Source organism: Crocuta crocuta, unplaced genomic scaffold, assembly GCF_008692635.1.
Source record: "Crocuta crocuta isolate KB4526 unplaced genomic scaffold, BGI_CrCroc_1.0 scaffold235, whole genome shotgun sequence".
In the NCBI taxonomy this organism is placed as follows: domain Eukaryota; kingdom Metazoa; phylum Chordata; class Mammalia; order Carnivora; family Hyaenidae; genus Crocuta; species Crocuta crocuta.
Genome location: NW_027531285.1, coordinates 9,338,917 through 9,365,529, shown reverse-complemented (window position 1 = coordinate 9,365,529; position 26,613 = coordinate 9,338,917). Strand labels below are relative to the sequence as shown.

Sequence of the window (26,613 nt, the reverse complement as noted above, 5' to 3'; positions counted from 1 at the left end):
CCTTCCCCCGACAAGGGGAAGCGGGTGAGCACAAGACGCGTGCGCAAACGCGGCCGGGGCGCCGGGGTGGTGGGTTACGCCTGGAGAGCGCATGGGCAGACAAACTGTACGTCCGTTTGTCCGGAGCGGAGGGGCGAGTGGGCGCCATCTTCTTCTAGGCTCACTGTGGGCTTCACCTGTGCGGGGCAGGCTGCTGCGACGAGGAGTGCACCCCTACCCCCGGCCCTGTGTGTCCGACTCGGCAGCAGTGGTGTGTGTTTACTGCCAAGTGCGAAGCAGTTACCCTTGGGGCGTCGGGGGTGGGGAGGGGTTGGCTACGGGGACGGAAGAAGAGGGAAAGGCGGGGCCGGCGGCCGTGCCAGGAGCTAGCGTAGCTTCTGCCGTTAGGGTACCCTCCTTCCTTGTTAAACACCGTCAGCCTCCATGTGGTGTGTGTGCGCTTCCCAGTTTTCCTGAGAGTGAAGATCTCGAAGGATTTCATAGGTATTTTTTTTCTTTGCTATGTCATCGTAGGCAGTGGTGGCAGAAAAGCGCTGAAGGCCCGGCTCGTTAGGCATGAGAGTGGCCAGAGTGTTTGAGTTAGGTTTGGGGCAGTTCACCCTGTGGCGAGTTAGGGTGGAATGTTTGCCCTTGGGACGGCGTAACGGAAAGGCACGGAGGTTGGGCGGTCCAGGTTAATTTGAAGGCTGATTTTGGCTGAAGGTCTGGCGACAGCATCGGATCCCACGTAGCAACTTTGGCCTGGCGCGAAAGAAGGAAGCTCTGACCCCTGGGAGTATGGACAAAGGCTTTGGGCTATAGAAGCGATGCCTTCGGATGATCCCCATTTGAGGATGATGGATGTTATGGGAAATCCTGTGCCGTGTGGATTCGTCTTCATTTACAGTTCCTATTAAGGACTATGGCTCTGTGTCGTCATGCCTATGGTTTTTATTTTTACCATCTACATTATAAAAGGATAAAAGGCAGACCTTCATAAGGAATAATTGTGGACTGGGCCAGATTATTTTCTGCAAAGGAAACCCATGCATTTAGAATTTCATCATAACTTTGGCTTTTAAAGAATAGTCAATTTTCCCCACCGTTATCTGGAGAATGACTTGTTATTCTCTAGTTAAAATCAAATGGATCTGAGATCATACGTATTTAAATTTAGTTTCTCGTTTCCCTATCAGGCTTGATTAGAAGATGCACATTTCATATTGTTTAGTAATGGTGATCAAGTGTGATGAATCCTGGATAAAAGTCAAAATTGTTTAAAATGAACTTACTAATTTCAAGCTTTTAAGGACTCACTTCCTTCCATCTTTTCATAGGTTAGAAGTTCTAACATCACTGTCTTTAAATCAAAACAGACGCAAAAATACTTCTGTTACATCCATAAGTAGAAACAATTCGAAGTGCAGTGTGCTTTAGGGTATTTTGGGTGTTTTGATTTTTGTGTAATGTTCTAAGAGTAGAATTTCTGGGGAATTTGCTTAAGGAAATGACCTGTGGGAACCATAGGAAAAGTGCTCATATTGAGAACTGGTCTGTAATAGATGGTCTCCTAGGTGTGTCATTGTTGAGGGATAAAATGGTACATTGCCCTACCAGCTGAAGGGAAAAAAAGTGTTAATTATATGTGGCAAATTAGAAAAAATATTTATCTTGTCTGCTTGAATTGGAATCCATGAGATTTGTACTCCTGGAACTATTTAGTTCAAATACTGTTTTTAAGTTGAGGATAAATGAGAAATTTTTTGAATTTGACATGTTATTCCTTGATACGTCCCTAAGTATCTTATAGATATGTTTTTGGCGTAGATCCCTTTTTAAGTTTTTAAAAAAGTTTGGGAGAGACAAAATGGCATGAATCTTACTTGCTTTCTAAAATATTTTGAAAGTAAAGGAGCTAAGTTGATTTGTATAGGAAGGAATCTTGGAACTCTTAACGTTGACTAGTCCAGAAGCCACTTAGAGTTTTTAAATGTTGGTGTGGATATTGGTTTGTTGAAGGAACCAGGCTTGTACTCATTTTTGGTACTGTGGATTTTTAATAAGCCATTTATTTTTTAGGGCAGGTTCTGTTTTAGGTTTACAGCAGTGTTGAGCAGAAGATACAGAGATTTCCCACATACTCCTTGCCCCTGCCCATGTACCTTGTAAATATTTTCAGTATCAATTTGGCATTGATAATTCAGATGTAGAATATGCCTAGTAATTTCTTGATATCTTGTTAGTTTAGCTTGTAGTTTAAAAAGTGATCAGTGGACCCTTTCCAAAGGAAAATAAGCCTTACAGACGTAAAAGACTAATGTCTTCTGACCACATTTTGTGGAAGTGTAGTACTTAAGTGTAAGTACTGAATTAAAGCAACATTTCTTTACACATTAAAAACAAATGTATAATTATTAATTTAGCAACTCTTAACTTATTTGATAAGACTACATTAAATATTTTAACTTTGGGTATCTCTGAAAATATTAGATACATATTTCCTTAAGGAAATATTAAGTTAAGATTTCTCAGCAGTTAATGCTGATAATCCCTAAACATTCTAAATAAATTTGTTTTTATTTTCTACATTGTCATTTGGGTTTTCTCAATGCAGAACAGTTTAAAATGGAATAAACTTGTTCGCGTAAGATTCTTACTTGAACATTTTCTATTTGGCTTAGGGTGAATTTAGTAGTAATTGTTTTAGGAGTTTAAGATAAGAACTAGTGGCTGAGATTTTTTTAATGTTAGGGCTATTTTAGTGTTTGCCTTAATTATATTAGAATCAGGAAATTTAATTCCATGTTTGGAAGTGTGAGCTGTATGTGTAGAACTTAAAATTTATATTCAAACTGGTAGCCATTGGTTTGAATTTATTACTTTAAAAATTGGTTTTTGAATTCAGAACATTAGCATTTTGTTCATTTATTGTATCATTTTGAATGGTTGTCTGATTAGTTTGATTTGGTCTTATGTTTTAAAAGGGAGGAAAATTGCAAGAGAGTTGGACATAATGAGCTAGGTGTTTGGGCTTCTCATGAGTGGAAGCGACAGAAGGTTTTTTGGGAATGTTTGATATGTATACATTGACCTTTTACTTGTAGAATAGTTGTCTTTTTTTTTTTTTAAGTGGATGTAAAATTTATATACAGCAAAATGCACAGACTTTAAGGATAGTATTCATTTAGTCTTGGTAAGTTTATACTCCCATATAACCAAGACTAATCAAAGTGTTTAACATTTCCATTACCCCTTTGCTCTTGCCACTTCCAGTCAAGGAGCTATTTAATTTCCAGAAGGTTTTTATTTTTAAATAATTTGCAGATGTCTACTTGGAATTTATACTTTGCTTTTGCTGAAGGATGATTAATTTTCCCTTGGAACAAAGAAGACCATTTTGTAATGTCCATAGTTGTGGTTCCTTATATTGCTTCACTTTTAATAGGTAATTCTGAAGGGAATATCCTAATCAGGCGTGTTTAAGGATCAATTACAGGGTCCAAAGATTAATTATATTTCATTTTCTTTCCACAGTTAAGTTGCTTTTACAGAATTAACAGGTCTCCAAGAAATTTTAAAAAGGTAAGATATCCAGAGCTTAAGGCTTTTCACGGAAGCTTGACCAAAAAGAAAAAAAAAAATGTAAAGTAGAATAGTACATGTAGGTACACATGGTTTCTGTACTTTCTTTGGTCAGTGATGCACTAATGGTAGACAGTTTATTGTTATGAGCAGAAATTATATACTGACCATAGATGGCTTTTCTTATATGTAAAACTCATCGTGGTTGGTAAAATTCTTTAATCCACAAAGCTGTCTCTCATGTTTCAGCAGAAGATCTGTTCCTAAAAGCGAAAATAGTTTTTCGTCTTGTTGTGAAGCAGCGCTTGGCAGATTTACAAAGAAGATTTGATATTTTTGATGTTCATACTATATAGGTTAGGTGATATGAAATATTTCTTCAAAGTAGTTGGTTTATTTGTATGTTTAGATGGGAGAAGTTTTATTCTTTTTCTAAGAAATTAGATACTGTCAATATTTTTGTGAACTCACACCCTGTTTTCATTTATAAATGCTGAAGAAGGTAGGAACCAAATAATTACTAAGTTTAGTTTGGGGTAAGGTACTTCAAAAATAAGACTTGCTATTATGTGTACCTTTTTGTCTGCAGGTCATTATTGCTGTGGTTTGAGCTCAGCATGGCTGTAGTCATCCGTTTACTGGGGCTTCCTTTTATTGCGGGGCCTGTGGATATTCGTCACTTCTTCACGGGATTGACTATTCCTGATGGAGGAGTGCATATAATTGGAGGGGAAGTTGGGGAGGCTTTTATTATTTTTGCGACAGATGAAGATGCAAGACGTGCCATAAGTCGTTCAGGAGGGTTTATCAAGGATTCATCTGTAGAGCTCTTTCTTAGTAGTAAGGCAGAAATGCAGAAGACTATAGAAATGAAAAGAACTGATCGCATAGGAAGAGAGCGACCAGGATCTGGGGCATCAGGGGCTGGCAGCTTATCTAACTTTGTTGAGGCTATTAAAGAAGAAGCAAGTAATTCTGGATATGGCTCTCCAATTAATCAAGATGCTGGGTTTCATACTAATGGTACAGGACATGGTGACTTAAGGCCAAGAAAAACACGGCCATTGAAGGCAGAGAATCCTTACTTGTTTCTGCGAGGTTTGCCTTACTTAGTAAATGAAGATGATGTACGTGTCTTTTTCTCTGGTTTGTGTGTGGATGGCGTAATTTTCTTAAAACATCACGATGGCCGAAATAATGGTGATGCCATAGTAAAATTTGCTTCATGTATTGATGCTTCAGGAGGTCTTAAATGTCATAGAAGTTTTATGGGTTCAAGATTTATAGAAGTAATGCAAGGCTCAGAACAACAGTGGATTGAGTTTGGTGGTAATGGAATTAAGGAGGTTGATATTCCTATGAGAACTGAAGAACATTCTCCACCAAGAGGAATTAATGATAGACATTTTCGAAAACAGTCTCATTCAAAATCTCCCAGAAGAACACGTTCTCGTTCTCCTCTTGGATTTTATGTGCACTTAAAAAACTTGTCCCTAAGTATTAACAAAAGAGATTTAAGAAATTTCTTTAGAGATACTGATCTGACTAATGAACAGATTAGGTTTTTATATAAAGATGAAAGAAGAACAAGATATGCCTTTGTAATGTTCAAAACTCTGAAAGACTATAACACTGCTCTGGGTTTACATAAGACTGTTTTACAGTATCGTCCGGTTCATATTGATCCTGTTTCTAGAAAACAAATGCTGAAGTTCATTGAATGTTATGAAAAGAAAAGACCAGTGTCAATAGAGAAAGAGAGGCTTGGACATATTTCACAAAAATACTCTCAAGAAGGCTACCCTGGCCAGAAACTGTGTATATATATAAGAAATTTTCCTTTTGATGTTACAAAAGTTGAAGTGCAGAAGTTCTTTGCAGACTTCTCTCTTGCAGAAGATGACATTTATTTACTTTATGATGACAAAGGAGTTGGTCTGGGAGAAGCATTGGTGAAATTCAAATCAGAAGAACAGGCCATGAAAGCTGAACGTTTAAACCGAAGGAGGTTCCTGGGCACAGAGGTATTGTTAAGACTTATATCTGAGGCACAAATGCGGGAGTTTGGTGTAAATTTTTCCTTGATGTCCAGTGAGAGAATGCAAGATCATTCACAGTCACATGATAGAGATGACCATACCCATTCTTTTGATTCAAGTGATCCACCAATATACTCAGTTGGTCCTTCTGAAAACTTTAGGCATCAGCAGGTGGACTTGAGACAACTGGACAGTTTCAAGCAAACCCAGGGGGATTTCCGACAGCTTGAAAGGAGCCTTCCAGAAGATTTTAGGCATTCCCCGGAGGACTTCAGACACTCCCCAGAAGACTTCAGGCGCCCTCGGGAGGAACACTTAAGGCGGCCTCTTGAGGACGATTTCAGGCGCCCTTGGGAGGAGGACTTCAGGTACCCTCGGGAAGAGGACTTCAGGTACCCCAGAGAGGAGGACTGGAGGCGGCCACCCGAGGAGGATTTCAGGCGGCCTCCCAAGGAGGACTTCAGGCGACCCCCCGAGGAGGACTGGAGGCGGCTCCCCGAGGAGGATTGGAGGAGGCCCCCGGAGGGAGACTTCAGGCGGCCTCTTGAGGAGGATTGGAGGCGGCCTCCTGAGGATGACTTCAGGCGGCTTCCCCAAGGAGAGTGGAGACGACCACCTGAGGAGGACTTTAGGCGACTTCCCGAGGAGGACTTAAGGCGACTTCCCGAGGAGGACTTCAGGCGACCTCCGGAGGAAGATTTCAGGCGACCTCTGGAGGAAGATTTCAGGCGTTCTCCCGAGGAGGATTTCAGGCGTTCTCCTGAAGAAGATTTCAGGCGGCCGCCCCACGAACACTTCAGGCGGCCGCCCCCGGAGCACCCCAGGCGGCCACCCCCGGAGCACTTCAGACGGCCTCCCCCGGAGCATTTCAGGCGACCGCCCCCGGAGCACTTCCGCCGGCCACCCCATGAGCACTTCCGCCGGCCGCCTCAGGAGCATTTCCGGCGGCCACCCCAGGAGCAATTCAGGCGCGCCCGAGAGGAGGATTTCAGGCACCCACCGGATGAAGATTTCATAGGTCCTCCTGATGAAGACTTTAGGCATCCTCCTGATGACGACTTCAGGAGCCCCCAGGAAGAAGATTTTAGATGCCCTTCTGATGAGGACTTCAGGCGGCTCCCGGAGGAAGACCTCAGGGAACCTCCAGAGGAGGACCCTAGACTTCCTGACAGTTTTAGACCTCCTGGTGAGGAGTTTAGGAGCCCACCTGATGACTTTAGAAGTCATCGTCCTTTTGTGAATTTTGGTCGCCCAGAAGGTGGCAAGTTTGATTTTGGAAAGCGCAGTATGGGAAGTTTTCCTGAGGGGAGATTTATGCCTGACCCAAAATTAAATTGTAGTTCAGGTAGAGTAACACCTATTAAGATAATGAATCTTCCATTTAAAGCTAATATTAATGAAATTCTAGACTTTTTCCATGGTTATAGAATCATACCTGATTCCATTTCAATACAGTATAATGAGCAAGGATTACCTACAGGGGAAGCCATTGTTGCTATGATAAACTATAATGAAGCTATGGCTGTTATTAAAGATCTAAATGATAGGCCAGTTGGCCCACGCAAAGTTAAATTAATGTTGCTCTAGAGAGCATTCCTAAATTCAGTTACCTCCCCACAGTATTGATGCAGTAAAATGCATTTGTTTTTTTTTAAGTGTTTATTTTTCATCTAATGAAAGGAAACATTTTAATTTTGACTCATGCATAGAACAGATGTAAATATTAGAATGTGAATCTGGTTTTCTTTTGCTTGCAAATTGCCATTCCCTTTTTCTAATTTAAAATTATATATGCCCCTTTGTTTGGACAGTTAGGGAGAAAATTCCCTGAGTGCATTAGTTTTTGTTGATGTCATGAGTAAACCTCAAGACTTGTATAAAGTAGACCTGTATTTGGGGAAGATAAATTTTATATTCACTTTTGTTTCCAGTCTACATCTTTTACTTATAATGTATAAGGAAATGGTCAGTGACTATTGTTCGGGTTTAGCATTTGCATTGCTAACTGCCTACAGAATTAATGCCCTCTTCTTTGTCTGAGATATTACTGTGTTAAGCCTCCCGTTAACTATAAATAGTTCAGAATGGACAGACTGTGAACTTGAAGTTTACTTGTGTAAAAAGCTTAGGAGATTCTTGAAGTTTCCATGTTCATAACTTTGCAAAGTTTTATAAAAATAAAAAAATTGCAACTGAATAGACCAACTAATTAACTTTACTTGTATTTGTACAAAAAGAAAAAAGAATTACAGCTGCTTCTGTGAAGTTTTTAACAGCTACCTTAGTGTTTATGATAGGATGGACCAAATATCCTATAATAATAGCTTAGAGTGCTATGTGTACCTTTATGGTGTTTTCCATATCTCCTCAACCAAACTGATAAGATTAAGTCCAAATACTTAAAAGATAAAAAGTAATTGTAGGTAGAAGGGGACATTTAGGCTTATGCTGGGAAGAATCTGATAAATGGATATAGTTTGTTTTGGGAAGAATGTAATGATGGTTCATTGAACTTGTTTTTTATCAGGTTCTCATTTTTAAATTTTAAGACTTTGTATCCTAAGACTCAGTAACTAAATATAATCAGATTTTTGTGAGATTGAATTTTTACTTCTTTGATACTGAGTATAGATGTTTTACAAACACTGGCTTGATTTTATTATACCCATAATAATAATGGCTAACATTTATTGGGCACTTACTGTGTGCTAGGCAGTGAAAGTGCTTTATATGCATAATCTCAATTTAAGTATTCCCTTAAGAAGTATGGTGTAGTATTTATATCTATTTCACAAGTGAGATAATGAAGTTTAGAGGTTAAGTAACTTGCCTGAAGTCATAGCTAGTAAGTCATGGAGCCAGTTTCAATCCAGACAGACCCTGGACTCCATTTCCTGCTCTTAACACTTTTGCCTACTAACTTTTGTTAAATGGTACTTTTAATTTTGGTAAGATTGTGCTAAAAATACTTTAGGGTAACTGATACTTTCTTTACTTCCATTGTTGCTTTAAAAGTGGCATTAAAAAAAGCCCAAATTAGTATGCTCATTGTTCAGAAAAGACAAAATAATTTTAAAGATTTTTATGTATCCAGGGCTTCTCTTGGATAATAATATTATAAATTGATTTCTAATTTAAAATTGTTCATTTTGTCAAATATGATTTGAATTTTGTTGGCCTTTTATGGTTTACATAAAGCCAGGTTAATTTTCCTCAATTCTGTGATCCAGAGGTTCCCAATATTGAGCAAATAAGAATATAATTTGAATTTATATATGGTAGCATAGTAATTTAATAATAAGAATTTGCAGAAGTAGAATATTTTGTCAGTATTTAGCCATTTACTACTATTTTGGATTAATCTTCAGTGACTTAAGAAGCTTAAGAGGAGCCAAGTGAAGTTTCTGTGTTTTTAATTATTGTGAATATCCTACTTGCTAGTAGAATGAATAAACTAGTAAATTTGATTTAAAAAAACACATCAACATGGCTCTTCAGTAAGCTTATAAATAGCTACAATGATAAATGTGCCAACTAAACACAATGAACAAAAAACAAAATAGGAAGAAATGATTATTGTTTAAATGCTCAAAAATTATATAGTTAATTTGATCAGTCTTCTTGAGGAATATATAGACTTTAAAACACATCCAAATACAGATCAATAAGAGTCAAGATGAAGCCTAAAAGTGAAATATGTAATGTGGAACTGCTTCTCAAAATGGCCTGGGTTGTGATAGTGGTAGTAGCCAAGAGGTCAACAATAGTAAATGGAAGCTTGGTATTATGATTGCAAAATTAGTGAATTGATATAGTTAATTTATTTCCTAACCATTTAGTTTAATAAATTTTTTAACTTTTAAAAATAAAAAAAAATAGAAAACTGCCTCCTACTGATTGGGAACCATATTTGCACATTTTCCCAACTCTGCTCTCATTAGTATGTTAACTTAAATTGGACATGGTAGGCCATTTAAATTAGGCCATTTAAATTGGCAAATGCAAGAAATCAGGGCATTTTCCATGATGGAGAGCCAGTTAAACAGCACACCAATTTCAGACACATAAAAGAGAATACTGCACTCATATCTCATATACCAGTCAATGGGGTTGACTTACAACCAGGTTTTGAACCACAAGTGTCCACTTTTAGGTGGAATTGTTTTGATAGATACATTATTAACATGGTAAATATATTTATGGTTTCGTTGATACTTTGTTTTCTCTAGCTGACTTTATTGTAAGAGTACAGTATATAATACATATACGAAATATATGTTGATCAACTGTTATTGGTAAGGCTTTGGATCAACAAGAGGTTACTTATAAGCAGGAGGCTATTAAGGTTTAGGGGAATTAAAAGTTATATGAATTTAAACTGTGCAGGGGTCAGCACCCCTGACCCTGGCATAGTTCAAGTGTCAACTGTTTCAGCCACTTTTGATTTTTCACTATTCCAGATATATCAGGTACACTAGGAGCATACTGGTTCTCTAGTTTAATACCCAGCAGCATGTTAACTGTCTTAAAGCCAAACATTTTTATCATAAGGTATCCGAAAAATATAATTAACATCTAGAAAGTAAACCTCATCCCATAAACTGAGAGATAGTTAAGAATCATTAAGAGTGCATTTACTAAGAATATTGTGAACAGCAATAGCTGTTGGTCCATATATCACCTATTAAGCAGTGACCTCATCACCTCCATCTTTGTATTAAATGTTAGCTATTAAGGAGTTGCACTAGATACTATATATTTGGCTTATAATTATGAATTAACTATCTGATTTACTCTTAGTAACCCTAATAAACCTATTTTGGAGATAAATGGAGACTTGCAGGCTGAGTAGCTGGTCAGGTTGTCTGTTTTTTTTAAATAAGAAAGCTGAAAGAGGTTTTTACGTTTTTAAAGGTGGTTACATTTCAAATGAATTTAGAAGTACCTATATAATAGCCTTAATTTTGTTTCTCAGCCCATAGATTATAAAATATTTACTGTCTAGCCCTATAAGAAAAAGTTTGCCAACCTAAGTTTGGTCTAAAAGAAAATTTTACATTGCTGTATTATGTATAGTAATCCTTTTGTCTTTAGAAGGTTTCTCTGAAGTAGGCAGAGCATACATTTTATATCAGAACTATTTGTTGATTGCTTTGTCTATCAGGCACTGTTTTAACTTTAGATAGGCAAGTGATGCGAAGAGAAGTGAGCTGCTATAGTAGACTAGAGAAATACCAGAACCCTGGTTTTTCCTCCCAACTACAACACCATGTTTAAATATTTAGAAAATAAAAATGCAGTGCAATGATACTGTTAGTGTCTTAATTCATTTAGGGTTTTAGAACATTTTGACTGTTTTGTACTGAAGTGATTTTATCGTTTAGGACTATTCTCAGGAAGCAGTGTTTTGTTAACAGAATCATGAATAACAAAGTCAAAAAAGCTTTCTAGAAAGTCTTTATTTTTGTTATGAATAGTTGCCTCTTGTGGTTATCCCAAATGACTTTATAAATTTCATAATTTTTATATGCCTGACTGGTATCCATGAAATAAAAAAAGTACAGTCCCCATCCAAAGAAACAAAAGTATTGGACATACTGAAAGGTTCTGATTAAATTGATTATTTTCAGGAATAAAAGTAACTGTATACTCTTCCATTAATTACATGGTGGCTTGGTACAATTTTTATAGACTTTTAAATGATTAATAGTTTTCCATGATGTTTCTTAGGCAACATTCCACCAAATTACAGCTTTCCAAAAGCTATAGTACTGTGTTATGACAGCATTTTTATTTTAAAACCAGAATCAGGCTGAATGTGGCTTTCTTTTTGAATCTAAAATTTATGCTTTATGTAGTTTTAAGACACTGATATCCTAGTGTCCCATTACATTTAATAAATAATGACACTCTTGTTGAGAAGTAAATTATGGATCAAATAATGAAACTCCAGGTTGTAGTAAAAGTGAAAAAAAAATTAAAGGAGAAAAACCTTTGTCCTTCTGATTAAGGCTTTATGGAATAGAATTTGTATTTAATCAGAATGACTAAAGACCCTTTTTTGGCAATGAAAGCAAAGAAAGCAAGTGGAATCGTTAGATCTCTTGTTTTTTGTCATCTACTTCTATTGCAACCTCAACTAGGTATAGTGCATTAATATGAAATACATTTGAAATACATAATTTTTTTTAATGGCACCTATACAAAAGTCACATACTGCTAGATAGGATGTTGAAATGACTGGTATGTAATATTTTTTAAAACCTTCATTTTTGGTCAGCATAAATTTCCTTTAATTTTCATTTACAGGAGGATTTCATTTTGAGGTTTAACGAGTATGAAGCCAGTATAAAGTTTTACAGTATAGTAACTCTGGATTCCAAGTCATTCAAGGTGAAAACTGAAATGTGAAGTTTTCTTAAGAAAATTAATTTTCTTCTTCTGTGACATCTAAGTCTTCATCCTCTTCATCATCATCTGCTTGTTGATCCTTTCTTAGTCGACAGGTGGATACCTGTTAACAGTTAACACATTTAAAAAATATTAACTTAATATATTTTTACATATTTGGTATCTTTTTAATATGCCCTTTTAGAGAAGGTCACATCGAACATATGTTTCAGGAAGATAATTTTTTAGTAATGAAAATTCCCTATGAATTACTATATTTTAAGGTTGAAAACAGTCACAGGGCTTTTTCATTCATTTATCTGGTTATTTTTTAACAAAAATATGAAATTAACAATTCAAGTCTAGTTGGTTACCATTACTTCAGAGAAAAGTACATACTCAGACTATGGATATTGAAAATAGGTTAAATAATTCATAGGTCACAAAAATGGGCATTTGAATGGGAATCATCAAAGGGACAGCAAAAAATGTGCCAAGAATATTTCAACTAGGCAGCTAAAATATTAAAATTTAGTACTGTCATTTAAATGGAGTGAGTCTGAATTCATTACTTGGTTTTAGGTCCTGACTGATGCCACTTGGGAAGTCCTTGCTTCAGACCTTTCTGAGGCCTATTTGGTAATGTCTGGAGATAACGTTTTTACATCTGGGGGTTTGTGCTTGTGTGTGTTACTGGCATCTTGTGGGTAGAGGCTAGTGATGCTGAACATCTTTGGAATGCACAGGACAGTACTCCCCATTCCCTTGCTAAATTATCTGACTCAAAGTCAACAGTGTGAAGGTCAAGAAACACTAGGATAATGTAATTTAAAGTATGACACAGATGTTAGCTAATTTTGGTAACATTATTAGCTCTAAATAGAAACAAACTTTGTATGAACTATATGATATACATGCTGGATATATGAAATTTACGTGCAAGGCACTTTATGCTGATAAATAAAATGTAAGTTGCTTGAGGGAGAGAGACCTATACATATAAAGCAGTAAATAAATGCTTAGAGGAGAACCAAATGAAAATAGAAGGCACTGGATCACATTTACATACAAGTTGTGTTTTGAAAATATTTTGCTCAATTTTATTTAATATTAATAATAGAGTGAGGGGGTGGGGAAGGGCAGAGAGAGGGAGACAGGATCTGAAGTAGGCTTTGCTGACAGCAGCAAGCCTGATGCGGAGCTCAAACTCAAACTGAGATCATGACCTGAGCTGAAGTTGGATGCTTAACTGAGCCACCCAGGTGCCCCTATTTTGCTCAACTTTAAATTCTGAAGGCTAGATATGAAAAAAGGTATAGATCCGTAGAGATCAGAAGTTGCCAAGCTATACCTCATTTTGCCTCCGGTTTTTGTTAATAAGGTTTTATTATAACACTGCCATATAGACATGTTAATGTATTGTTTATGGCTGCCCTTATTTGGGACATAGACCTTGGGTCCATTTTCTTTCTGGTCTCTTAAAGAAAAAGGCTGTTCACCCTCCCAGTTCTAGATATCAGATAACTCAGGCTTTCTGACATAGAAGAAATGAGAAAATTGACTTTTTACCTAGAGACATGTGCTTCCAGATCTAAGATAATGTTCAGCAAAAAGATTTTTTAAGGTATAATTTTTACTAAGTCATGATAGTGGTATTTAAACCCTAACCTGTGCTCTTCATATTCAAATCTAGATTAGCATTCTCCTGTCCTTTCCACCTCTGCTCTCAAGTGTTCTGCTTTAGAGAGTATTATGTGCTATAGTACACAAAGTAAGAAATAACAGAGCTGGAATTAATGATCTTCCAATCATTTTATGTTAAGAGGGTAAAAGGGTAAGTTACATGAAGCCAGGACATAAGGGAAACTAAAAATGTATTGAACAACACCAAAGGCAGCTGCTCATATTTCTTTGATTTGTGATTTTTAGCTTACCTGACCTGTTCCAGATACACACTTAGCTGACAGTGACCTTTGAAGAGGCGACTTTGAATTTGCTCTTACAATATCTAAGCGGGATGAATAATCTGGTGGATACAGAGAATTCCGAAAAACCTGTTGCAATGATAAAGCAACATTATAAAATAGATACCAAACAGTGGAATTCTAGGAATCCTAAGTTTTTTGTTTTTTATTTATTTATTTTTCCAATTTTTTTTTTAATGTTTTATTTATTTCTAGGCGAGAGAGAGACAGAGAGAGACAGCGTGAGCAGGGGAGGGTCAGAGAGAGAGGGAGTCACAGACTGAAACAGGCTCCAGGCTCTGAGCTGGCAGTCAGCACAGAGCCCGACGCGGGGCTCGAACCCACAAACCTCGAGATCGTGACCTAAGCGAAAGTCGGACGCTTAACCGACTAAGCCACCCAGGTGCCCCTTAAGTTTTTTGTTTTTTAAAGCAGCCACATCCACCTGCTCACCTCCACCTCCCAGGAAAAAATATCTATTACTATAAATTTAAAAAAACCCACAAAACCAAATACAAAAAAATAAAGTTTTAAAGATGAAAGCTATAAAGCTTATTTGAACCAAGTTAAGATGATGATGAGTCCTGAAACCATCACTTGAGAGCTTTTGCTGAGAAAATGTAAAAGGTCCTACCCTCAAAGTGGATGCTCCCCAGTAGGGAGGCTGCAAGTCATACCTCTGGTTCTTTGTCTTCTGCCTGTCTCAACTCAATTTAACTTCACTGCAGTACTCTGATAGTATATCATATCAGAGTAAGTTGGAGCCACTCTGATTCATGGATTACAATCTCAGTAGAATCTGGAACACCTTTGTCAGTTTTTTATCCTTAAATTAAGCAACAGTTCCAAATGCAACCTTCTTAAGCCTATCTATATTTTTTTGTCTTCCCCCATTTCTCTAATATATAGACTAATAAGTAAGGTTGTCAGATGTGAATTTCTTCAACTTCACTCCCTTTTTCCTCAATACCTGACTCCCCTTTTTTATTGTCATTCTGAGTCTTTCCAAGGTGCATATTTCCTATATCTAAAACTTGAAAAAAGAAAAGCCGCCTTTCTCCACAGTTTCCTTCCCCCCAGCAGACAGGCTCAAGATCAATTTTTTTTTTTAATTCAAGATGTAATTTTACTCCTTTAAAGACTTCTCAAATATTCTACTTCATCTCCATTTGTCAAAAAACTACAAAGTGGGCTTTCACTTTCCACTGAAATTGCTCTTGCCAAAAATCACCAAAGTCCTCTTTGATCTTCACTGACCTTGTTACTGAAACTTCTTTTCCACACATGCCATCTCTAAACTCTTTTCATCTGCTGGCTGCCTATTTCTTCACATCTCCTTTTTAAATGCCTATACCTTAAATATTTTTAAAGATTTTCTTTAGGCCACTTTTTTTTAACCCTTTTCTCTGAAGATCTTATCTATATAGTGTTTGATTGCTTCCTTTCAACCAGTTCTCTGTGGCTCTCTTGGTAGCTATACTTAACGTGACTACCTACCGTCTGTTCTCCCAGACCAACTGTTTTGTATAACTTTCTGAGATGATGATTGAAATGCTTGCTGTCTAAAAGGGTGACATGTGGCTACTAAGCCCTTGAAGTGTGGTTCATGTGAATGAGGAACTGAACTTTTACTTTGAGCCACATACCTTGAGCCTAGGGGCTACTGTGTTGGACAGTGTAGTTCTACATTCACCTTTACAATGATACATGTTATCATACATTTAGTAGACCAGACTATAATCCTGGGCATTCTACCTAAATTTCTTCTCATCTGAGGTACTTCTATTTTAACTTATTGACTCTGCACATCTTTCTTTATAGTTTACTTAGAATTATCTTATGGAAGACCAAAGTATAATTATTAAAAAGCTTTGTGGCTCTTCATTACCTAGAGTCCAAATAGTGACACCCAAGGCTTAACATCACTCAAACTTACCCATCACTCTTCACTTCTGGCCTATTTACCAATATGCTGAATACGTTATACTCTGACTTTGCAATGCTGATTCCTCAGCCTGGAATTCCAGTACACTCAACATTCAAGAGCCAAGTCAAATGCTGCCATCTGCTTTCTCGTATTCTCTAGTCAGTAGTGCCTACAGTTTATACCTCAATACAGCTATCATTTCATTGTTCTGTAATTATATATCTATTTCCAATACTAGTGCACGGAACCTTGTTTTATCTTTGCAACTCCTCCCAGCTTAAGATTATAACATTATAAGTGAATGTTAGCAAGACATTCCCATGTTTTGGGGAAAAAAAAGACTCAGAACTAAGGGATGTCTCTATATTTCTTTAAGCCTTAGAGAAGTACAAGACACAAAAGGAATGAAGAGGTGAAACTTAAACTTAGGAGGTGAGACATGTTTTAGGACAATTCAGGCATGCTAATTAGGTTATTTAACATGTTACTGAGGATCCAATTATGTTTTGATGCCAGTTATGTTTTGATGCCAGGTTACAGGAATGTGTATCCTGGTATGATATAAAAACTGAATGACTCATTAATCAACTGGTATTTGGAAGGGAGTATTTTTGTTAGAACAACATTCCTTTTTTAACTGTTCTAGCAAAGATGAAGTTAAAAGTAGGAAATGGAAGACCGTATACACCCATGAGTTAAAAAGTCTAAACCAGCTACGTGTTAAAATTAATCTCTTAATGCAAAACAACAGATTTACAGGAATGTTTATCGGCAATAATGCGTTTCCCAATATGGTCCAAGATCTCTTCTAGGAGTGAGTCTCAAGATGCTCTGAAGTGATTGCACAGAGGTGATCTTGTGAAGGGGAAAATGAGCCTGACAATGCTTTTATATGTGAAGAACAAGTAAGGTAAGATGGTTTCTGATGTAACTAGATGCCTAACTGCAAAAAAATTAGCTGTTGCCATAAGTCTCAGTAGTCCTTATAAAAGTATGAAGTCCTTAAGAATAGCAAGTTATTTCTCTGTCCCTCTCTACATAGTTTCTCTACTTGTTCCCAAGAAATCCTGTATGTAAAAGATCTTTTTCTTCTTGGTATCAGTTTGATAGAATTTTACTTTCCCTGGTTCCACAACTCTCCTTAGCCTGCTTGCTTCTCTCCACAATCGCTGTATGGCAGAACACTAACAGCTTCTGCCTATAGTTCATTATGCCTCAGGACCTTTGTGTAGCTAGCTATCCGTATCCTTTGCCCTAAAGGTTTTGCCAGGCATCCTCCTATGCATCCCTCAGACTTCTAATTAAGAAAGCATTCTTTGATTCTCCAAACTATTTAGAATCCTCCATTACACATATTCATAGCACACTATTTTTTCTTTGTGGGACTGGTCACATTACAAAACTTAAATAGTCACACAGTACAGGCATACCTCATTTTACTGCCCTTTACTTCATTATGCTTCACAGAGACTCTGTTTCTTTTACAGATCAAGGGTTGTGGCAACCCTGCTTCAAGCAAGTCTATCAGTGCCATTTTTCCAACAGCGTTTGCTCACTTTGTGTCTCTGTGTCACATTTGGTAATTATTAACAATATTTTAAACTTTTTCATTATTATTAGATGTCTTAATGGTGACCTGTGATCAATGATTATGATTCATTGAAAGCTCGGGTGATGGTTAGCAATTTTTAGCAATAACGTATTTTTAAATTAAGATATGTACACCTTTTTGTTTTTTAGATCTAATGCTGTTGCACACTTAATGGACTATAGTATATAACACTGTATTTTAACTGTACTGGAATTAAAATAAAAGACTTAAAAAATATAGTATAGCGTAAACATAAGTTTTATGTGTACTGGCAAACCTAAAAATTCATTTGACTTGCTTTATTGTGATATTCCTTTTGTTGCATAGGTCTGGAATGTTGTATTATCTCTGAGGTATGCCTGTATATTTTTTAAATGTCTGAACTCTATGGTAGATTTAAAATTTTTTGCTTTTATAACTCAGACCTTCTCTTATAATACTATGTCCTCAGAGTGATGGCTGGCATGTAATAGGTGCTCAATAAACAGTTGTTGAATGAACATTTTATGAGGTAAATACTGTATCTCCATTTTAGAGATAAGGAAGCTGAAGAATGAAGAACTTATTCAGTATTACCTCACTGGAAAGTAGGGAAGTTGGTACTCAAAAATGTATCTACCACACAGCCCTGAGATCTTTAGTTTTCTTTTTTTTTAAGAATCTCCCCTCCCATCAGCTATTTCTTAACCAGCTGGTTAAGAATAGTAGTAAGAGAAGTGGTGTGACAAAAAACCTAGCTAGGACCTCTGGAATGCAAAAGAAAATCTCGGGGTCCAAAGGGATTGAAGGAACTTTAGTGAGAGTTAACAAATGGCATGTCATGGCATTAGAAAAAGGAGAATGATGATATTTCTAAAACGGACTCCAGTCTTCTAGGAAAAGTAGGGGATCAGTTTGAACCTGTCAGTGTGTATATTTGTTGTAGGGAATGGTGACTGTCACACTCTTCAAGAACCACACCTATCACAGTATAGAGAGAATAAAAACTGTCTGTGGCCAGGACTTCTGGTTTTGGCTTCCAGCTATATTATTATGGGATCTTCTGGAAATTTCTTAATCCAATTCTGCCTCAGTTTCCTCTTCCATAGAAATGAGGACAATAAGTACTTTTATCAAAGTTGATGGGAAGATAATTAAAATGCATAGATCAGTAGCTATCCAAAGGAATAACTATATAAATATTTGCTATTTTATTATTTTAGAAATGACAGATAAAAGCTTGATCTGTTTTATGAAAGGACATGAAAGGAGTTAAAGTTGAGAAACCTAAGCTTTAGTATTTGGAAGGAATGGACACTCAGGAAGCCATCTATTGATAAACAATAAATAGAAATATGATCATGTGTGCACAACTGATACAAAACTGTAAGATGAGATTTTGACATTGGAAAACATATATACACATATTAAAACATGTATCCTTCTTCATTTTAGTCAAACTGTAATTTGATTTTACTGAATTAAATTTCCTGGAACAAGGGGAGCAGTGGGAAGAGAAGGCCCAGGTGAACTCTATGGATAATTATTTTTTATTAAGTAATAATAATAATAATAATAAGCAATTGAGGGAATCTTTGAAATTGTCAAATGGCAGATACTCTCAAATTCCATCACTTATTAATAGAGAATTCTTGTTATACCTTGAGACTATCTGGTCTTTTTCACTTCTATGGAGATAATATGGACAAAGTATATCTCTAATATTTTATCTGTTTCTTTTGTCTCTTTATTCCTCTCTTTTAGAAGGTAAGAGGGTAGGACAGTTACTCTTTAGATGTGCTTTTGAAGCCAGGCTTTGATATTTAGATGCTCTAACATTAGTTGGCCACTTGCATTTGCATTTAACCATCAATACAGCAAGCCTTATAAACGTACACTTACTTCATAACCTGCTGATTAAATCACACAAAACTCGTTAGAATCCTGATTCTGCTGTTTACTAGCTAAGTGGCCTTGTCAATTAAGTTACGTAAAGCCTCTAAACCTGATTGTGTAGTTGTAAAATGTGAATAACAACAGCGACTACTTCATAGGATTCTGAGAGGAGTGAATGAGAAAATGCATGTGAAGCTTTGGGTATTCTGTATAACATAAGCAATCAAATGTAGCACTAATCAAAGTGATGGTTAGCACACTTAAGTGACTTACATCACCAGTCAAAATGATACATTATTTCACATAATGGCTTTATGAACTAGCTGTTAATAAATTAACTCTTGGAATTTTACCATGGTTAATTTGTTAAGTTAAAAATACATACTTAGAAAATCATAAAAGTTGAGCTACTTGCGACTGCACACAGTAACATAAACAATTGTAGTGTTCAAACTTAAGATCTTTTTACCCACACAAATGAATGCTTTCTTTTAAATATTTCCATCTTTATAAGAACTTAACTTAGATAGATATAGTCCTACCTCCAAATCTTCTTCTTCATCAATCTTTTGTATGTTTTGGTAGGCAGCAGTATAGACCTCTAAAGCTTTGCCATGAAATAACATTTCAATAGTGATAAATTCTGAAAATATAGTCTAAAAAAAACCACAAAGATTTGAATTTAAACAACCATATGAATTTGTGAATTTAGTAAATTTATTCCTTATTATAGTCTTGGCATTTTATGAAATTCAGAGGTATCTCTTTTTCCATAGGGCAAATGAAGTAGAAAAGATAATGGGAATAAAAATAGTTGAAAAGACTTTCTGCAGCACATCCTTGAAATTATATAAAAATATTTATCTCACCATTTACTGTCCTCCTATTTTTTAATAAGTCAGTTCTTTGTACACCTTGGAATTGACTTTTGTGATTAAAAAAAAGATCTGACTTAAACGTGTATCATATGTACTGTTACCATATGTCTATAAATATTAGATAAAGCAGGTCAGTTCTGAACTTGGTGTTTTAGTAACTCCAACTGATGTTGAAACAATAGTATGTTTTTTTTAAACAGGAATTATATCCCATCATATTTCTATGTGTTAGTTGTGTTCTCTAAGCACAAAGGAATTACTTGGTAATTATACTGCTACTACTGATAGTGGTACCATGTATTTGCATAGAGATTTTCCACTTTACAAATACATGCCTTGCTTCGTGTGGCTCACAGCTAGAATGTTGTGACTTAGGTCTGATTCTTCAAAGGGTTAGGGTTAGGCTTATTGTACTGTGCTCTTCTTGCTGGAACCCATCATTTCCTTCACAAATAAACTATGCATGCAAACTCTATGGAACATGATAACAGCTTATAACAAGGAAGATAATGAGCTAAGAGAAAGAATGGAGATGTGCGTGTTGATTTAAGCAGGAGTGAGATAATCAGAAGATAAGGAAAGGATACAAACCAGACAATTTTTCAATAAATTAGGATCTTATCCTTTTGTTAATTATTTTGTCTCTTATCAAAATAAAAAAATCAGAGCATTAATGTAGAGAGGAGTGGGCAGAATAAAAACAAGTTAAAATGTACCAAGGCATCGTCCTTAAAGGGGCAAGAGAAAAGAGATGGGCTGTAACAGACAAGAGTCAAATACCCATTTCTCCATTCCTGCACTCCTGTGTTAGTCACTCAAATAGGGGTGGTCTTGCACTTTGGAAGACAGTGTTCCAGGTGTCTTAGTGTCCTGTGATGTTTTTTCTCCTCCATCTCCATTCTTAAGGATTAGTAGAATATTTAAGGGAGTACTGATAGTCTTTGGATCACTACTCAATGGAAATCGATCCGTAGATGAAAGTATCCCTTCTGGCTTAAAAAGATAAGGGTCTGTGATAAGACAGAAATATGACTAACCGCGACTCTTACTGTCACTTCATATAGGCCACAGAGGGTTCTGGTATACTGGAATAGCAATGGACTAGTAAGCAGTATTATGCCCAAGAATCTCTAGAAACCCACGGATAATGATAAGCCAAAACACTTAAGATTCCTACTTGGTTCTTGGTCTGCAGCTCATTTTAGTAATGGAGATAATCAAGCACAGGTTTATGTGTTTCCTACTGATTCTTAAATTTAGAGATTTTCTACATTTACTAAATAAAAGAAAAATATAGACATAGTTTGGCCTTATTTTTTATTGAAAGCTGGAACAGAAAAGTTTTTTCATTTATTTAGGTTTAGAATTCTACAATAAGCCCTTAAACTTGTTTCAGCTAAGTACAGTAGAGAATCACATTTTACAATGTTACATAGTTAACTCTCTTTTTTAGTTTTTCTTTCTTGGGTATTTACAGACCATCTGTTTACTTATGTGGATCTATTATGTCCAGAGAGAAGACAAGGTATTTACTTTATGTTATAAAAGTACCTGAGAAATAAACAAAATGGCCTCAAATAAGGGAATTAAGCTTAATCAGTCAAGTGAGTTAGGTATTACTCCTACTTTTACATATTTCTACAAATAGACATTCTAAATCTTTAATAAACCATCACACTAATAACTAGTGAAATCCAATTGTTTACAACCTTATTACACCTAAATCAGTAGATTTAGGCTTAATTCAAATCTATTCCACTGTGGTAACTCTATGGAATATGCAAACATTTCAAAATAATTTAAAATGTTTTTCAAATATTTGAATACAGTTATTAAATTTCTGATGGTCAAAATCTCTGAATGTGTCCTCTCTGAACTAACCATTTTTTAATACTAATATTTTATAGGATTTACATTCCCCTTAACTCTTGAGTGAGCCCTAAAAAATATGTAGATATGTCTGTCACTGAAGAAAGCAATATTATTGTTGTTTATTCATATCATCTGATAAGAGAATCTACTGCATTCTCATTTTAAAAGACATTGATCAACTTTGAGTCTGTTACCATTTTCCAGCCTCAAAATTTAGTTTCAGTTAGTGATAAGTACTTTATAAATTATCTTTAATCTATAAATGGCTAGTATTTACTACTTGGAAGGTGGAGGGGAAATCACTCTCAGGTTTTGTGATACTTTGGTTTAATCCTTTATGGTTTGAACTTTTATTTCTTGACAAAACCTATATTGTAACACCTAAATAAGACAAGAATGGCCCTATTAATTTTTTATACTGTTTATTTTTCTGTCAGAAACCATAATGATGGAAATCAGAAGTACTGGTAATCTAGTAACCCAGACTTGGTATTTTTGACTCAAGAGTATGAAGTCTAAAGATTATCACAGAGGAGAGTTACATCCCTGAGTATAGTGAGGAGGGAATAGTGTCAATTAATTATATTCTTTTTCTTTCTAGTTAGAATTTCACAAAACATCTGAAAATAGGCAGAAGGAAGGAGAATAGCAGCAAGGAACAGAAAAGGTGACAACTGGTATAAGAACATAAAAAGCATGTTTTTGAAATAAAATAATTTCAGTGAATCACCAGAAGGGCAGTGGAACTTTTTTAGGACCTAATCATATTTAGAAATAATTTTCCTCAAATAAATTTAGCTAACTTTCAGTGATCTCATGTAATCTTCTCTGCAATGGGCGAGTATGATCAGGGACAGAAGCACTGAGTTATTTTTTCCCCTTTTCAATTTTATTTTGTGTGACTAGAAGGCAATTTGGGCATGTACTTAAATTTTATTGGTAGGAGATGAGGAGCTAATCTGAAATTCTCTTTTGACAAGTATTCTGTAAAACCGGATAGTATACAGTAGTTAAGATTATGGCTCCGAATTAAGATAAATCTGGGTTTCAATCATGACTGAAACATAACAGTTATATAGTATGAAGCAGTTTAGCTGTACTTTTCCTTAATTTTTCTTATCTGTACAATGGGGACAAGAATAGTATCAAACTCATAAGTTTCGGGGTTAAGACTGCATGAGATATTCCAAGAAAAGTTATAGTATGGTAATTTAAAGTGTTCAACACAAGTTAGCTATTTTTATTACTCAAGAAGTAAACCTGCTAAGTTAGAAAATGTTCCTTATCCTAATATTTTAAGCCTTTACCTGTCTTAATTAGCAAGCAAGACTTTTAACAAAAAGGTTATAAAAGGTCTAATAACATTTTGGCAAATAAAGGGGAAATAATGACTCTCCAGAGGGGTGGCTATTCAAGAAGTGATGCCAGGAGAACTTTTATCTACTTAAAAAGAATAAAGTTAGATATCTATCTCATAACATATGCAAAACATAACTGCCAGATAAAATGTTTAAATACTTAAAATATTTTTAAAACTTGCAAATACTAGAAGAAAATATAAGTATTTATACAATCTTAAGGATGAAAACAACCTTTCAAACATGACACCAAGTCTGAAACCAAAAAGGAGACCAACAGATTTGGCAACAAAATAAAACTTTATGGCAAAAACACACCATAAACAACAAAATGGGAAAATACATTTGCAACATATCTTCTCTTTAATATAAAGGGTTGATTCTCTCAATATAAATATTTTTAAGAAATTAATAAACTGCCAACACTCAAAAATAAGCTAAGGACAAATGTGGGTATTTTACTAAAGAAGAAATAAATGTGTCATTAAATATGTGAAAAAATATCATCTTATTAGTAATTGCAAATTAAGATTACATTTATTTTTTTCACCTATTAGATTAATTATTAAAAACACTACTACTCACCATTTGTATGTTGGGTTGCTCAAGCAGATTTTATAGAAATGTAAACCAGTTAAAACTCTGTGGGCGGGAGTTTAAATACCTGTCTTCTTTGTACGCAGAAGGTATCAAAATCTAAAGGGTGTATGCTCTTTGAATCAGAAATGCCACTCTTAATTTATTTCAAAGGAACAACTGGACCAGCAAAAAGGCTAATGTTTAATGATGCAATGAGATATATAATTACAAAAATAACCTTGATACCCACCAATAAGAACTGGTTAAAGTAATATATATATCCATACCAAAAGGATGGTATGCATTTCTGTTTCTTAGCAAATATGTTTATGATATATTGACATTTAAAAAGAGACACAACATATAGTGTTGTCCACTTAAATATAATTGTATATGGGTAATGATAATGTCTCCCTCATAAAGATGTTACACCTCATAGAGGTGTAAATGAGTTTATCCAAATAAAATGCATAGAACATGTGACATAGTCAATGCCTAAGAATTATCCTATCTCTTGTGTCTGTGTACATAGAAAAAGTTGTAGTGACATAAACTGAAATGCTAACTTATTTCTGAGTAGTAGGATTATTACACTCTTCTTAATAACTTCATGTAGAAAGTTTATGGTTATTTTATATTTAGTTATAAGAAAAATAAAGCTTTTAAAAATTAAATTTGAAGATGTTTCTTGCTCATGTCGGCTACTTTGTCCCATACTGGATTCCTGTCCCTCTGTTCTAGGAGTGACCCCTGGGCAAGATCCTTTCTGTAGGTCTGAAATTCTCTTGACATTCACCATATAACTGATGATTTTTCCTATTATTTGGGAAACAAACGGGACTGTGATTTTTTATCCACATTCTGTATGCTAAGTTCCATACCAGCTTTTTTCAGTAAGACCAATTTTTTGCAAGGTTCCTATGAAAAGTCTTCATCTAAAAATTGTGTTATCTTGCTGATTAATTAATTGTGTCACTTTTGCTGCTACCAGAGTTCAGATGGACTTGTCAATTAAACCCACATCCAACACAGTAGTACAGTACTCAGCAGTGCTCACTAATGTCTGCCCCCAGAGAGGTTAGAGGAGCCAGAACCTCTGCCCCCATCTGAAGCAGTAGCCTGATATAAGGTAAGAATAAGAATGTTCTAGGTTTGGGGGCGCCTGGGTGGCTCAGTCGGTAAAGCGTCCGACTTCGGCGCAGGTCATGATCTCATGGTTCGTGGGTTCGAGCCCCGCATCAGGCTCTGTGCTGACAGCTAGTTCAGAGCCTGGAGCCTGCTTCAAATTCTGTGTCTCCCTCTCTCTCTCTCTCTCTCTCTCTGACCCTCCCCTGCTCATGCTGTCTCTCTCTCAGAAATAAACAAAAAATTAAAAAAAAAAAAAAAAAAAGAATGTTCTAGGTTTGTTTTCCCCAAAATCATGAGTGGCATCAATGTTTTTTACTTTTCCAAGAATTTCTATCGTAAACAGAAATGTGAGACATGCTAAAATCAACATGGGGCAGTACTGTCTTCCTATTTGACTTGTCTTTGAAACTTCTGGAATTTGGGCATCCCTCCTTAAGATTTCAAATGAGGCCTGACTGGGAAAAGAAACAGTTTGATAGTGAGGAGGAAAGAACACTAACAGAGTCTAATTTTGACCTCTGGGACTCATTTCTGGAAGTTTAGTAGATCATGGGGGTCTGTATTTAAGTGTATGTTGTCACAGATGATATAATCTTGTATGTAGAAAATCTCAAGAAATTTACTAAAAAAACTATCAGCACTAATAAGTGAATTCTGCAAGGTTGCAGAACAGAGGATCAGTGTGCAAAAAGCAATACTTGTGTGCATTTGCAATGAATAATCCAAAAATGAAATTATGTAAACAATTCCATTTACAATAGCATGAAGAATTATAAAATACTTAGGAAAACGTTTGGGGAAAAAAAAGCCCACAAAACTTACAGTCTGAAAACTACAAAATGGTTAAAATAAACTAAGGTATACTTAAATAAATGGAAAAATATTCCATGTTCATGGACTGAAAAAATTAATTGTAAGATGGCAATACTTCCCAAATTGATTGACAGACTGGATGCAATCCCTACCAGAATTCCACCTGACTTCTTTATACAAACTGAGAAACTGATTCAAAAATTCATACAGAATTACAACAGATCCAGAATAGCCAAAACAATCTTTAAAGAGAACAAAGTAAAAGAACCCACACATCCTGGTTTTGAAATGCATTATAAAGCAGTGCTAATCAATGTAGTGTGGTATTGGCATAGGATAGACCAATAGATCAATGAAAGGGAAGGTCCAGAAGCAAAACCATCTCAACTGATTTTTACCAAGGGTTCCAAGGCTATTCAGTTGGAAAAACTAGCTTCTTCAACTAATGGTGCTTGGGCAACTGGAGTCACATGCAAAAAGGTGGAAGTTTAACCTTCAGCTCACACCATACATAAAAAATAACCCACATAGATCAAAGACTTAAATGAACTATGAAAACTATACAACTGTTAGAAGAAAACAGGGATAAATCTTCATGATCCCAAATTTGGCAGTGGATTGTTAGATAAGACATTAAA

At 35.7% G+C, this 26,613-nt stretch overlaps 2 protein-coding genes across 14 annotated transcripts in view; one reads left to right on the top strand and one right to left on the bottom strand.

Annotated features, from left to right (window-relative positions):
- Positions 1-27: 27 nt before the first annotated feature.
- On the top strand, positions 28-17,972 carry RBM12B (RNA binding motif protein 12B). 8 transcript variants are annotated; one of them, XR_013336891.1, is made up of 5 exons: positions 28-250; positions 3,514-3,561; positions 4,151-6,786; positions 16,683-16,791; positions 17,369-17,972. XR_013336891.1 is itself a non-coding variant. In XM_077771233.1 (4 exons), the coding sequence occupies exons 3-4, from the start codon at positions 4,179-4,181 to the stop codon at positions 16,691-16,693; spliced, it is 2,619 nt and encodes an 872-aa protein (XP_077627359.1). In that variant the 5' UTR covers positions 28-250; positions 3,514-3,561; positions 4,151-4,178; the 3' UTR covers positions 16,694-17,972. The 8 variants fall into 8 exon arrangements, 4 of the variants coding, with proteins under 4 accessions (XP_077627359.1, XP_077627356.1, XP_077627358.1 ...); XM_077771233.1 differs by having other exon boundaries at positions 16,683-17,972; XR_013336892.1 differs by lacking the exon at positions 4,151-6,786 and having other exon boundaries at positions 31-250.
- CIBAR1 (CBY1 interacting BAR domain containing 1) overlaps positions 11,041-26,613 on the bottom strand; it is a 27,658-nt gene continuing 12,085 nt past the window's right edge. For 2 of the 6 annotated variants that reach the window (XM_077771234.1, XM_077771236.1), the window contains 3 exons: positions 19,890-20,003; positions 13,925-14,044; positions 11,041-12,114 (listed from right to left, as the gene is read on the bottom strand). In XM_077771234.1, coding sequence (XP_077627360.1) covers positions 12,028-12,114; positions 13,925-14,044; positions 19,890-20,003 — 321 coding nt within the window. In that variant the 3' untranslated portion in view covers positions 11,041-12,027. The remainder of the gene's footprint in view (positions 12,115-13,924; positions 14,045-19,889; positions 20,004-26,613) is intronic. The other 4 variants (XM_077771238.1, XM_077771235.1, XM_077771237.1 and 1 more) reach the window with 2 other exon arrangements.